Source organism: Lolium perenne, chromosome 4 (assembly GCF_019359855.2).
Source record: "Lolium perenne isolate Kyuss_39 chromosome 4, Kyuss_2.0, whole genome shotgun sequence".
In the NCBI taxonomy this organism is placed as follows: Eukaryota; Viridiplantae; Streptophyta; class Magnoliopsida; order Poales; family Poaceae; genus Lolium; species Lolium perenne.
Window position 1 is genome coordinate 380,384,354 of NC_067247.2, and position 14,897 is coordinate 380,399,250.

A 14,897-nucleotide genomic window follows, 5' to 3' on the forward strand; every position below is an offset into this window, starting at 1 on the left:
GGGATTTGGCGCGCACGAGAGGGAGAAACGGCGGGACGGATGGTGGGCGAGAAATCGGTGCATGCGGGCGGTTGCGAAGAGAACGGGGAGAAGTGCGGAGCGATCGTGGGATGCGGATAGGCCCCACCTGTCGGCGCTACCTTATTGGCGGCAGTTGCCAGCACACACGTAGTACGGCTTAACTCCCAAGCTCTTGGCGCGCGCCATTGTGTCCAAGGCGGTTGAGCTCCGTTCTGCAGCATTCAGCAAGCAAGTAAGCGCGCGGGAGCAACCGCCCACACGCTCCACTCCGCTACGTGTCCATGGCCCTAAGCTTCCACCCGGCAACGTCCCCGCCGCTCTTCCACCACCTCGACGGCGCCGACCCGGAGGTCACCGACGCGCTGCTCGGCTTCGTCTACGACCCAGCCCTCAACGCCGGCATCGACAGCTTCCTCGACCTCAGCCCCGCTCTCCCCGACGACCACGACGACAACCTGCGCTGCGCCAAGAGGCCTCGTGCCGGCTGCGGCGACCACGACGACCCGTGGCTGGACTTCGTGCCCGTTGACGGCCAGCCGTGGAGCAACGGTGGTTGTGTCCAGCAGCAGGCGCCGGTGCTGCCGGATTTACTTTCCGAGTTCGTCCTGCCATTGCCCCCGCCGCCGCCGCAGATGCCTAGCCCGGCGCTCGTGCGCGCAGCGGGCGCCAAGAACGCCGATGGCAACGGGCGCGGGCAGTCCGCGCCGAGCGCCGTGGCGAGGGAGCGGCGGAGGCGGATCAGCGAGAAGACGGCGGAGCTGTCGCGGCTGGTCCCCGGCGCCCACAGGCTGAACACCGCCGAGATGCTGCAGGAGGCCGGCCGCCACGTCAAGCTCCTCCAGGCCCAGGTCGGCGTGCTCGCCCTCATGCGCGCCGTCGAGGTAACAATCAACACCGACTGCGCCGGATTACCGCATTGCCATCATTACTCTACGTTACTCCTCGGGATTGATCAACCAATTCATAGCTCAATTATGTTCTTCTCCGGCTTCATTGCAGCAGGATAAAACCGCGCCGTCCACGGCGCAGGAGGAAATAATGCACGCGCTGCTCGGCTGCGGCGGCGTGCAGGAGCGGTTGGCGGCCGAGGGCAAGTGCGTGGTGCCGAGGAAGCTGGTGGACGCCATGGCCAAGGACGAGGACGTCAAGGCCAACGCGCTCCTCAGCAGAGACCTCACCCGGTTCATGGGGTCGCTGCCGGAGCAGTAGCTACCGATCGAGACGCGGATTCCGGTCATGGCAGCCACGCGCGCGCATGCATCCATCCGTGCGCGCGACCACGCATGCATTGTTCGTTGTCGGTTTTTTAAGGCAACGCCGTACATGCGCCGCCGCCGCTGTTGTACTTGTCGTGTGTGTTCGTGGCCCCTGACGACGCTGGTCTGTAGCTAGCTAATTGGCAGGTTAAGTTGGTTAAATTTAGCTTTGATTTGACTCGTGTGCAGTGATACTAACACTGTATTTCCCCTTTATCCACAACACTGAATTTCGTAGACCTGACTACTACCATGGTCTTAGTTATGATTGTCGATAGATTTGGTGATTTTTACCGTTGAATTTCTTTCTGAATAAAGAGGAGCTCAGTTACATGTCCCCTCCATTCTGGTAAATTATGTTTTCTCAGATTCACCATGGTATGTATATGTATCTCCCGATTCTCCTCCATGACCCGTAAAAAAATGTTTATCCTCAATGCATTGCCTTGGATATACGTGCGAAGGTGACACCAAGATCCGATGGCCCCGGGATGCTCAAGAACGAGTCTCTAGCTTAGCTCCTGTATTCTCGGGCAAGCCACACGTCCACAAGTTCCTTTTTTTTATGTAAGCATCGAAAGATTTTAAAAAAACTTTTAAAAGGGAAGCTTACCTGTGCTTCTTATCTTGCAGATACAGATTGGCAAGACATCAGTGCAAATGTACAATGCGCCATTCGGCCATTGCCCCTTCTCTGATGCCAAACTTAAAACCACTGTTCAATGCTCTACAATGAATTGTGTCTGGATGCAACGGGTTGATGACATTAACGGTACATAATGATGCATATATATTTTTAGGAAAATAGCAGGACTTTGTTGTGATTTATACTCACTTACATCATCAATTAAATAAAATGTACTCCATCCCGCCTCTTTTAATTGACTTGAATTTAGTATAATTTTGTACTAAATTTGAGTCAATTAAAAAGGATCGGAGGAAGTAGGACTTTAGTTGTCATATGTACATGTTAGGAATATTGTCATACCACATGTATGTAGTACTCTCTAAGAATTTGTAATTATCAAGAGGGCTGATTTGTAAAAAAGGAGAAGTGGAAGAAATAAAAGAAATTATACATAGGAGGAAGAAACGGCTTTGTTCCTCGTTACATGTCTCTCTCTCCCAAACAGAAACCTAGTTCATAATCTTGTGTGATTTGAATTATATCTTACGTGACAACAACATGGTATTAGGGCAATCGGTCCAGGGGTGTGTCTCTCACTCTGATTTGTTCTGATTTCTGTTGCGTTGTCTGTTATTTGGTGGTTGTTGTGGCCGTGAGCTTTTGGCCTCATGTGCGTGCCGCTGCAATATTAGCCAACGTCGATGATGTCCTCATGCTACGCCACGTCACCCTTGTATCGTGCCGTCTCCGTTATCCTCGTGCGGGGCCGCATTACCTCTGTGCCACGCCACTACCGTCGACCACCGTGCTACTATGAACATGATTCTTTGACTGCACAGAGTACGAGCTATTCTCGATCCAAAGGCGAACATCTCAGGTACAAGTCTGATAAGTCCAGAAATCTAGTGCAAAACTGAATCTTCTTGGTTTGTTGTTACTCATTGGAGAATCATTTAGTTTCTTGTGGTTCTCTGAATTTAGTGTAACTCGTTGTAGTTGTTCAGTTTCATTGAAGAACACTCTAGTATACCCTAAAAAAAGAACACTCTAGTTGTTTCAGTGGTCATGGAAAACACACAAATGATTATGCCATATAAAAATTGGTGGAGAGTATGCAGCGCATGATGGCTCATTTGTTGACCATGCACAATCACGAAACAAGCACCGTTTCATATGTTCTAAAAAAATTGGAGCCCACTCAGTTGTTGGAAGATGAAAAGAAGCTAGTGGAAGTTACATAAGAACAATGGGACCAAAGTCAAAAACGGGTCATGGTGTGGTTGCTAAGTTCGATGGACATAGCTGCGAGGGAGCAAGCCGAAGGCTTTCATACTGCTTTTTAGGTCTGGACAAGCATCGAAAAGCATTTTTAGGGGAATCAAACAAGATGCAAGTTACTATGTGTTGGAGATATGCCCAAGAGGCAATAATAAAAGTGGTTATTATATATCTTTATGTTTATGATAAATGTTTATATACCATGCTATAATTGTATTAACTGAAACATTGATACATGTGTGATATGTAAACAACAAAGAGTCCCTAGTATGCCTCTTAACTAGCTTGTTGATTAATGGATGATTAGTTTCATAATCATGAACATTGGATGTTATTAATAACAAGGTTATATCATTGTATGAATGATGTAATGGACACACCCAATTAAGCGTAGCATAAGATCTCGTCATTAAGTTATTTGCTATAAGCTTTCGATACATAGTTACCTAGTCCTTATGACCATGAGATCATGTAAATCACTTATACCGGAAAGGTACTTTGATTACATCAAACACCACTGCGTAAATGGGTGGTTATAAAGGTGGGATTAAGTATCCGGAAAGTATGAGTTGAGGCATATGGATCAGCAGTGGGATTTGTCCATCCCGATGACGGATAGATATACTCTGGGCCCTATCGGTGGAATGTCGTCTAATGTCTTGCAAGCATATGAATAAGTTCATAAGAGACCACATACCACGGTACGAGTAAAGAGTACTTGTCAGGAGACGAGGTTGAACAAGGTATAGAGTGATACCGAAGATCAAACCTCGGACAAGTAAAAATATCGCGGGACAAAGGGAATTGGTATCGTATGTGAATGGTTCATTCGATCACTAAAGTCATCGTTGAATATGTGGGAGCCATTATGGATCTCCAGATCCCGCTATTGGTTATTGGTCGGAGTGAGTACTCAACCATGTCTGCATAGTTCGCGAACCGTAGGGTGACACACTTAAAGTTGGATGTTGAAATGGTAGAACTTGAATATGGAATGGAGTTCGAATATTTGTTCGGAGTCCCGGATGAGATCCCGGACATCACGAGGAGTTCCGGAATGGTCCGGAGAATAAGATTCATATATAGGATGTCATTTTATGTGAATTAAATTGACGCGGAAGGTTCTATGGAAGGTTCTAGAAGGTTCTAGAAAAGTCCGGAAGAAACCACCAAGGAAGGTGGAGTCCACATGGGACTCCACCTCCATGGCCGGCCAACCCTAGTGGGGGAGGAGTCCCAAGTGGACTCCCCCTTAGGGGGCCGGCCACCCCCCCATATGGGAGGTGGAACTCCCACCTCTAGTGGGAGTCCTAGCTTGGCTAGGTTTCCCCACCATATGGAAGGTTTTTGGTTCGGGTCTTATTCGAAGACTTGGAGACCAACTCTTGGGGCTTCCACCTATATAATGAGGGGTCAAGGGGAGGGGGCCGGCCACCCCAAGACCACAGCCTGGCCGACCCCCTTGAGTGGCCGGCCACCCCCTCCCAAACCCTAGCCGCCCCGCTCCTCCACTTCCCGCACGCTTAGCGAAGCTCCGCCGGATTTCTCCACCACCACCAACACCACGCCGTCGTGCTGTCGGATTCAAGAGGAGCTACTACTTCCGCTGCCCGCTGGAACGGGGAGGTGGACGTCGTCTTCATCAACAACCGAACGTGTGACCGAGTACGGAGGTGCTGCCCATTCGTGGCGCCGGAACCGATCGTGATCAAGATCTTCTACGCACTTTTGCAAGCGGCAAGTGAACATCTACCGCAGCAACAAGAGCCTCATCTTGTAGGCTTTGGAATCTCTTCAAGGGTGAGACTCGATAATCCCCTCGTTGCTACCGTCTTCTAGATTGCATCTTGGCTTGGATTTCGTGTTCGCGGTAGGAAAATTTTTGTTTTCTATGCAACGTTATCCTACAGTGGTATCAGAGCCGTGTCTATGCATAGATGGTTGCACGAGTAGAACACAATGGTTTGTGGGCGTTGATGCTCTTGTTATCTTTAGTTTGAGTACTTTGCATCTTTGTGGCATAGTGGGATGAAGCGGCTCGGACTAACTTTACATGACCGCGTTCATGAGACTTGTTCCTCGTTCGACATGCAACTTGTATTGCATAAGAGGCTTTGCGGGTGTCTGTCTCTCCTACTATAGTGAAGATTCAATTTACTCTTCTATTGACAACATTAGTATCAACGTTGTGGTTCATGTTCGTAGGTAGATTAGATCTCTCTCGAAAACCCTAAACCACGTAAAATATGCAAACCAAATTAGAAACGTCTAACTTGTTTTTGCAAGGTTTGGTGATGTGATATGGCCATAATATGATGATGAATATGTATGAGATGATCATTATTGTATTGTGGCAACCGGCAGGGGCCTTATGGTTGTCTTTAAATTTCATGTTGAGTAGTATTTCAAAGTAGTTGTAATAGTTGCTACATGGAGAACAATCATGAAGACGGCGCCATTGACCTTGACGCTACGCCAACGATGATGGAGATCATGCCCGAAGATGATGGAGATCATGTCCGTGCTTTGGAGATAAAGATCAAAGGCGCAAAGACAAAAGGGTCATATCATATCACATATGAACTGCATGTGATGTTAATCCTTTTATGCATCTTATTTTGCTTAGATCGCGACGGTAGCATTATAAGATGATCCCTCACTAAAATCTCAAGATAATAAAGTGTTCATCCTTAGTAGCACCGTTACCAAGTCTTGTCGTTTCGAAGCATCTCGTGATGATCGGGTGTGATAGATTCAATAAGTACATACAACGGGTGCAAGACAGTTTTGCACATGCGGATACTAAGGTGGCCTTGACGAGCCTAGCATGTACAGACATGGTCTCGGAACACGTGATACCGAAAGGTAGAGCATGAATCATATGGTTGATATGATGAACACTTTGAGTGTTCGCCATTGAAGTCACACTTTTTCTCGTGATGATCGGGTTTAGGTGCGGTGGATTTGGTTCGTGTGATCACTAAGACAATGCGAGGGATATTGTTTTGAGTGGGAGTTCACTTAGATTTTTAATTATGTTGAATTAAAATTTGAACTCTATTTGTCATAAACTTAGTCTAAACTATTGCAAATATATGTTGTAGAGATGGCGTCCTCAATCAATTTTAATCAGTTCCTAGAGAAAGAGAAACTTAAGAGCAACGGTAGCAACTTCACCGACTGGTTCCGTCATGTGAGGATCTTCCTCTCTGGCGGAAATCTGCAATATGTGCTTGATGCACCGCTAGGTGACCCTCCAGCAGAAACAGAAACCGATGAAGTAAAGAATGTTTACGCGACTCGGAAAACTCGGTACTCTCAAGTTCAGTGTGCCATCCTATGCAGTCTGGAATCCGATCTTCAAAAACGTTTTGAGCACCACGATCCTCATGAGTTGATGAAAGAGTTAAAGACTATTTTTGAAACTCATGCGGCCGTGGAATGCTATGAAGCATCGAAACAATTTTTCAGCTGCATGATGGAAGAAGGTAGCTCCGTTAGTGAGCACATGCTCGCCATGACCGGGCATGCAAAGAAACTCAGTGACTTGGAAATAGTTATTCCTAACAGACTGGGGATTAATCGTATCCTTCAATCACTGCCACCTAGTTACAAGAACTTTGTGATGAACTACAATATGCAGAACATGAACAAAGAGTTACCTGAACTCTTCGCCATGCTTAAAGCTGCTGAGATTGAGATCAAGAAAGAGCACCAAGTGTTGATGGTCAACAAGACCACCAGTTTCAAGAAACAGGGCAAGTCTAAGGGAAAGATCAAGAAGGGTGGCAAGAAAGCTGCCACGCCTCCTATGAAACCTAAGAACGGCCCTAAGCCTGATGCTGAGTGCTATTACTGCAATGAGAAGGGACACTGGAAGCGTAATTGCTCCAAATATCTGGCTGATCTGAAGAGCGGCCTTGTCAAGAAGAAGAAAGAAGGTATATCTGATATACATGTTATAGATGTTCATTTCACTGGTTCTCGTTCTAGTACCTGGGTATTTGATACTGGTTCGGTTGCTCATATTTGTAACTCGAAACAGGAACTAAAGAATAAACGACAACTGCTGAAAGAAGAAGTGACGATGCGCGTTGGAAACGGATCCAAGGTCAATGTGATCGCAGTCGGCACACTTCCTCTACATCTACCTTCGGGATTAGTTTTAAGCCTAAATAATTGCTATTATGTACCTGCGTTGAGCATGAACATTATATCTGGATCTTGTTTAATGCAAGACGGTTATTCATTCAAGTCTGAGAATAATGGTTGTTCTATTTTTATGAATAATATCTTTTATGGTCGAGCACCACAAAAGAATGGCTTATTTCTGTTAGATCTCGATAGTAGTGATACGCATATACATAACATTGATGCTAAGCGAATTAAATTGAATGATAATTCTACTTATATGTGGCACTGTCGTCTTGGTCATATTGGAGTGAAACGCATGAAGAAACTCCATACTGATGGATTACTTGAATCACTTGACTTTGAGTCACTTGATAGATGCGAAGCATGTCTAATGGGAAAAATGACTAAGACTCTATTTTCTGGTATGATGGAGCGAGCTACTGACTTATTGGAAATCATACATACCGATGTGTGCGGACCAATGAGCGTAGCATCGCGAGGTGGTTATCGTTATGTTCTAACCTTCACAGATGATCTGAGTAGATATGGGTATATCTATTTCATGAAACATAAATCCGAAACTTTTGAGAAGTTTAAGGAATTCCAAAGTGAAGTAGAAAATCAACGTAACAAGAAGATCAAATTTCTACGATATGATCGCGGAGGTGAATATCTGAGTTATGAGTTTGGCATGCATTTAAAGAAATGCGGAATACTTTCACAATTGACTCCGCCGGGAACACCTCAACGAAACGGTGTGTCCGAACGTCGTAATCGAACTCTCTTAGATATGGTTCGTTCTATGATGTCTCTTACTGATTTACCGTTATCATTTTGGAGTTATGCATTAGAGACAGCCGCATTCACTTTAAATAGAGCACCATCAAAATCCGTTGAAACGACACCGTATGAATTATGGTTTAATAAGAAACCTAAGCTGTCGTTCCTTAAAGTTTGGGGTTGCGAAGCCTATGTAAAGAAGTTACAACCGGACAAGCTAGAACCCAAAGCGGAGAAATGCGTCTTCATAGGATACCCTAAGGAAACTATAGGGTACACTTTCTATCACAGATCCGAAGGCAAAATCTTTGTTGCTAAGAACGGAACCTTTCTTGAGAAAGAATTTCTCACTAAAGAAGTGACTGGAAGAAAAGTAGAACTCGATGAGATTGATGAATCTATACTCGTTGATCAGAGTAGCGCAAGATCGGAAGTTGTACTGTACCGCCTACACCGGCAACAGAGGAAGCTCATGATAAGGAGCATGAAACTTCGAACGAGGAAACTACTGAACCTCGCAGATCGACAAGGGAGCGTGCCACTCCTGATTGGTATGATCCTTGTCTAAATGTCATGATTGTAGATAACAATGATGAGGACCCTGCAACGTATGAAGAAGCGATGATGAGCCCAGATTCCAACAAATGGCAAGAAGCCATGAAATCCGAAATGGGATCCATGTATGATAACAAAGTATGGACTTTGGTAGATTTACCTGATAGCCGCAAGGCTGTCGAGAATAAATGGATCTTCAAGAGAAAAACAGATGCTGATGGTAATATTACTGTCTATAAAGCTCGACTTGTCGCAAAGGGTTTCCGACAAATTCAAGGAGTTGACTACGATGAGACTTTCTCACCTGTAGCGAAGCTAAAATCTGTGAGGATTTTGTTAGCAATAGCTACATTTTTCGATTATGAGATTTGGCAGATGGATGTCAAAACAGCGTTCCTTAATGGAGACATTGAGGAAGAGTTGTATATGGTACAACCCAAAGGTTTTGTCGATCCTAAAAATGCTGACAAAGTATGCAAACTTCAGCGTTCAATCTATGGACTGAAGCAAGCATCAAGAAGTTGGAACCGACGTTTTGATAAGGTGATCAAAGACTTCGGGTTTATACAGTGTCATGGAGAGGCCTGTATTTACAAGAAAGTGAGTGGGAGCTACGTAGCATTCACGATATTATATGTAGATGACATATTATTGATCGGGAATGATATAGAACTATTAAGCAGTGTTAAAGGTTATTTGAATAATAGTTTTTCAATGAAAGACCTTGGTGAAGCATCGTATATATTAGGCATCAAGATTTATAGAGATAGATCAAGACGCCTAATAGGGCTATCACGAGTACATACTGGACAAGATTCTAAAGAAGTTTAGAATGGACGAAAGTAAGAAAGGATTCTTACCTATGTTACTGTGCAAGGTATTGAGTAAGACTCAAGGACCGGCTACTAGAGAAGAAAGAGAAAGGATGAGTCGGATCCCTATGCCTCGGCGATAGGCTCTATCATGTATACCAAGCTATGTAATAGACCGGATATATAACATGCTCTTAGTATGACTAAAAGATATCAAAGTGATCCAGCAATGGAACATCGGACAGCGGTCAAGAATATCTGAAGTACTTGAAAAGAACTAAGGATATGTTTCTTTGTTATGGAGGTGACCAAGAGCTCGTTGTAACAAGTTACACCGATGCAAGTTGGAACAACGATCCTGATGACTCTAAGTCACGATCTGGGTACGTGTTTATATTGAATGGTGCTGCAAAGAAGCTGGGCAAGCTCGAAGCGGTGCACGGTGGCGAAGTCTTCAACGAATCGAGTACATAGCGGCTTCAGAGGCTTCATCAGAAGCGGTATGGATGAAGAGGTTCATTGTAGATCTCGGTGTGGTTCCTAGTGCATTGGACCCATTAATCATTTACTGTGATAACATGGGTGCCATCGCCAATGCACAAGAGCCAAGGTCACACAAGAGGCTGAAGCATATCAAGCTGCGTTACCACTCGATTCGCGAGTACATCGAAGATGGAGAAGTAAAGATTTGCAAAGTACACACTGATCTGAATGTAGCAGATCCGTTGACTAAAGCTCTCCCTAGGGCAAAGCATGACCAACACCAGAATGCCATGGGTGTTAGGTACCTTACAATGTAATCTAGATTATTGACTCTAGTGCAAGTGGGAGACTGTTGGAGATATGCCCAAGAGGCAATAATAAAAGTGGTTATTATATATCTTTATGTTTATGATAAATGTTTATATACCATGCTATAATTGTATTAACTGAAACATTGATACATGTGTGATATGTAAACAACAAAGAGTCCCTAGTATGCCTCTTAACTAGCTTGTTGATTAATGGATGATTAGTTTCATAATCATGAATATTGGATGTTATTAATAACAAGGTTATATCATTGTATGAATGATGTAATGGACACACCCAATTAAGCGTAGCATAAGATCTCGTCATTAAGTTATTTGCTATAAGCTTTCGATACATAGTTACCTAGTCCTTATGACCATGAGATCATGTAAATCACTTATACCGGAAAGGTACTTTGATTACATCAAACACCACTGCGTAAATGGGTGGTTATAAAGGTGGGATTAAGTATCCGGAAAGTATGAGTTGAGGCATATGGATCAACAGTGGGATTTGTCCATCCCGATGACGGATAGATATACTCTGGGCCCTCTCGGTGGAATGTCGTCTAATGTCTTGCAAGCATATGAATAAGTTCATAAGAGACCACATACCACGGTACGAGTAAAGAGTACTTGTCAGGAGACGAGGTTGAACAAGGTATAGAGTGATACCGAAGATCAAACCTCGGACAAGTAAAAATATCGCGGGACAAAGGGAATTGGTATCGTATGTGAATGGTTCATTCGATCACTAAAGTCATCGTTGAATATGTGGGAGCCATTATGGATCTCCAGATCCCGCTATTGGTTATTGGTCGGAGTGAGTACTCAACCATGTCTGCATAGTTCGCGAACCGTAGGGTGACACACTTAAAGTTGGATGTTGAAATGGTAGAACTTGAATATGGAATGGAGTTCGAATATTTGTTCGGAGTCCCGGATGAGATCCCGAACATCACGAGGAGTTCCGGAATGGTCCGGAGAATAAGATTCATATATAGGATGTCATTTTATGTGAATTAAATTGACGCGGAAGGTTCTATGGAAGGTTCTAGAAAAGTTCGGAAGAAACCACCAAGGAAGGTGGAGTCCACATGGGACTCCACCTCCATGGCCGGCCAACCCTAGTGGGGGAGGAGTCCCAAGTGGACTCCCCCTTAGGGGGCCGGCCACCCCCCCATATGGGAGGTGGAACTCCCACCTCTAGTGGGAGTCCTAGCTTGGCTAGGTTTCCCCACCATATGGAAGGTTTTTGGTTCGGGTCTTATTCGAAGACTTGGAGACCAACTCTTGGGGCTTCCACCTATATAATGAGGGGCCAAGGGGAGGGGGCCGGCCACCCCAAGACCACAGCCTGGCCGACCCCCTTGAGTGGCCGGCCACCCCCTCCCAAACCCTAGCCGCCCCGCTCCTCCACTTTTCGCACGCTTAGCGAAGCTCCGCCGGATTTCTCCACCACCACCAACACCACGCCGTCGTGCTGTCGGATTCAAGAGGAGCTACTACTTCCGCTGCCCGCTGGAACGGGGAGGTGGACGTCGTCTTCATCAACAACCGAACGTGTGACCGAGTACGGAGGTGCTGCCCGTTCGTGGCGCCGGAACCGATCGTGATCAAGATCTTCTACGCGCTTTTGCAAGCGGCAAGTGAACATCTACCGCAGCAACAAGAGCCTCATCTTGTAGGCTTTGGAATCTCTTCAAGGGTGAGACTCGATAATCCCCTCGTTGCTACCATCTTCTAGATTGCATCTTGGCTTGGATTTTGTGTTCGCGGTAGGAAAATTTTTGTTTTCTATGCAACGTTATCCTACACTATGATGCTCCATGAGTTAAGCCATACTACCTCCATCCCAAAGCTTAAGGCTTATATTATTTTTATAAAGTCAAACTATGTCAAGTTTGACTTAGCTTTTACCAAAAATCATTAACATAAAACATACAAAATTATATCATTAAATAGATGATGAAATATATTTTTGTATGATATCTACAAAATATTATATTTGTTGATAGATTGTTCTAAAAGTTCGGTCAAACTTTACTTGGTTTGACTTTTCAAAAAAATATAAGCCTTAAACTTTGAGGCGGAGGTAGTATCAAACAAGAACAGAAAACCATGACTGAGTATGTTGGAGAAATTAAGAAGCTCTTTAGATACTTGGAGTATTTTTGGTCGTTCAAGGCACATGATCCGAAAGATTTACCACTCCTTCGAGAATGGTTTGAGCCAATATTACTACAAGCCTTCCTTGAAGGATTGAATGAATAGTTTAACTTGAGCTCCCAATTGATATTTGCATTACCTGACTGCCCAGTTTGGATCAGACCATAGCAAGTATTTTGGAGGAGGAAACCAGACTATCAAAACAAATAATTGTTCCAAGTATAAATGTTGACACCAGAGCTACACTTTCTTCTTTCACTCAAGTTCAACCCATAGTGCGAGAATGAGATATGACCTGGCAAACCGCCACCATGTCAGACTATAAGAAGAAGCCCAGAATTGTGTGTGATAATTATAAAAGATTTGACCATATAAAAAGGGATTGCTTTGAGCTGGTTGGCTATCCACCTGGATGGCAGAAGAGGCCACAAAATAGTATTGGAAGTAGGCTCAACCATATATGGTCATCTCACGACTGCTACTGGTGAGACTAAGGTGGCTACTGGAATCCAATCACACTTGAGGAGTTCAAGGCCAAAATGATGACAGCAACAAGAGAATCCTCAAGTGACATCTAGTTCTAGTGATGCTCAAGGTGAGAACTACTCATTAAATTCTCGGGTCATTGATTCAGGAGCAACTAATCATATGGCTGACTCTTCCAAGAACTTTGTTACGTATATGCCATGCTCATGGGAAAGATGGGGTGTGTATAACCAATGAATCTATAACGCCCATAAATTGGGTCTGGAACCATTAGTTGCGCCCCTTCGTTACCACTGAGTCTAGTGCTACGTGTCCCAAATTTCCATGTGAACATTCTATCAGTCAGTTCTATAATAAAAACGCTTAAATCCAGAGTATGCTTCTATCCTAATTTTGTGTATTTCAAGAGATATAGTCATGAAAAATATACTTGTGACTGGCACTGAACATGATGGGTTATACTACTTGACTCTCCTTCAGCCACACATGAAATATGGTTTGTCAACTAATGAGTTGCTTTTGCTTCATTACGGACTTGATGATTTGTCATTTCAGTCCATGAGTAGTTTCTACCTTTCCATGTTCAAGGCATGTTATAAATAAAAAATTGGTTTGTGAAGTGCGCGAGTTAGCGAAACACACTAGATCAAATTCTCCAAGTTTTGGAGAGAGAAGTAAGACACATGTTTAAGTAGTACATTATGATGTATGGGGGCCTTCAACTATAACCCCTTTGTTGGGGGAACGTTGGTATGTTATATTTATCGATAGATTCAACACATGGATGTGATTGTACTTGTTAAAACATAGGTTCGAATTATTATCTATATTTTGGGATTTCTATAATATGGTGTATAATTAGTAAAATGTTTGTGTGAAAGCTAGTGCTATGTTCTGATAACGGCACATAGTATGTTAATGAGGAGTTTGATAGCTTCTTATCTGTTGAAGGGATTATTTACCAAACTACATGTGTAAATACAGCTGAGCATAATGTGATAGCTGAAAGGAAAAACATGCACCTGCTGGAGGTAGTGAGATCTCTGATATTCTTGACGAATTTTCCAACATTATTTTTTACCCTTATGTTCCAAAGTTTCTTTGGGAAAAACCTGTAAAAACAGCTGCATATTTTATAAATCACATGCCTTCAAGGGTACTAAACTACAAAACTCCGTTGGAGATGCTAACTAGTACTAACCATTTTACTGTGCCACCAAAGATATTTGGGTGTACCTGTTTTGCTCACGATCACAAGAATTTAGCTGGCAAACTTGATCCACGGGCCATCAAGTGTATCTTTGTAGGATATTAACCTACACAAAAAGGGTACCGATGTTGGAGTCCTACCGAGAAGAAAAATTTGTGAGTATGGACGTTACATTTCATGAAAAGGAATCCTTTTACCCTTTGAAAGATGCAGATAATGGTAGAAGGAGTAAGGAAGAGATTTATAATGATTTATATGGATCAAGAGGCTCGGTGTGAGGACCAATGATGGACACGGTACTACTGGACCATGGAATAGAGGGGAGCAAAATCATGACGCGGAAATGAACAACTATGCGGTATTTGATGATGCTCGTAGTCAACAAATTAATATTAGCCGTGAAACTTTTCTTTTGGATTCTAGATTGCAAGTAATGAGCCACCACACCAAGGGATTACCGATGGAACTGGTAATCGGCTATTACAGAAGGAGATGGGTCACAATGAAGATAAAGGTAATTCTACAAACCCAAGTAATGCGCTAGTTAGTAGTCATCCAATTGCTCCACAAAAGTCTACAAGAAAGAGGGATATACTAGCTGACATAGGCATCCCCAACGGGCCTGCTAAAGATGATACCCGGGGTTTACTGAAGGCCCATAACCCGAAGTTTATGAAGCCCGGAAGCCCAGTTAAGCGATGGTTTGGAAAGATATAGTTGTATTAGGAATAATGTGCTGTAACTATTACGGGACGAATTCAAAGAGTCTCCCGGTCT

General features: G+C 44.0%; 1 protein-coding gene across 1 annotated transcript; it reads left to right on the plus strand.

The window, feature by feature from the left end:
• The first annotated feature begins 302 nt into the window (after positions 1-302).
• Positions 303-1,615, plus strand: LOC127348092 (uncharacterized). Its single transcript, XM_051374192.1, has 2 exons — positions 303-902; positions 1,021-1,615. Exons 1-2 carry the CDS (start codon positions 303-305, stop codon positions 1,228-1,230), a joined length of 810 nt encoding a protein of 269 aa, XP_051230152.1. The 3' UTR covers positions 1,231-1,615.
• Positions 1,616-14,897: the final 13,282 nt, after the last annotated feature.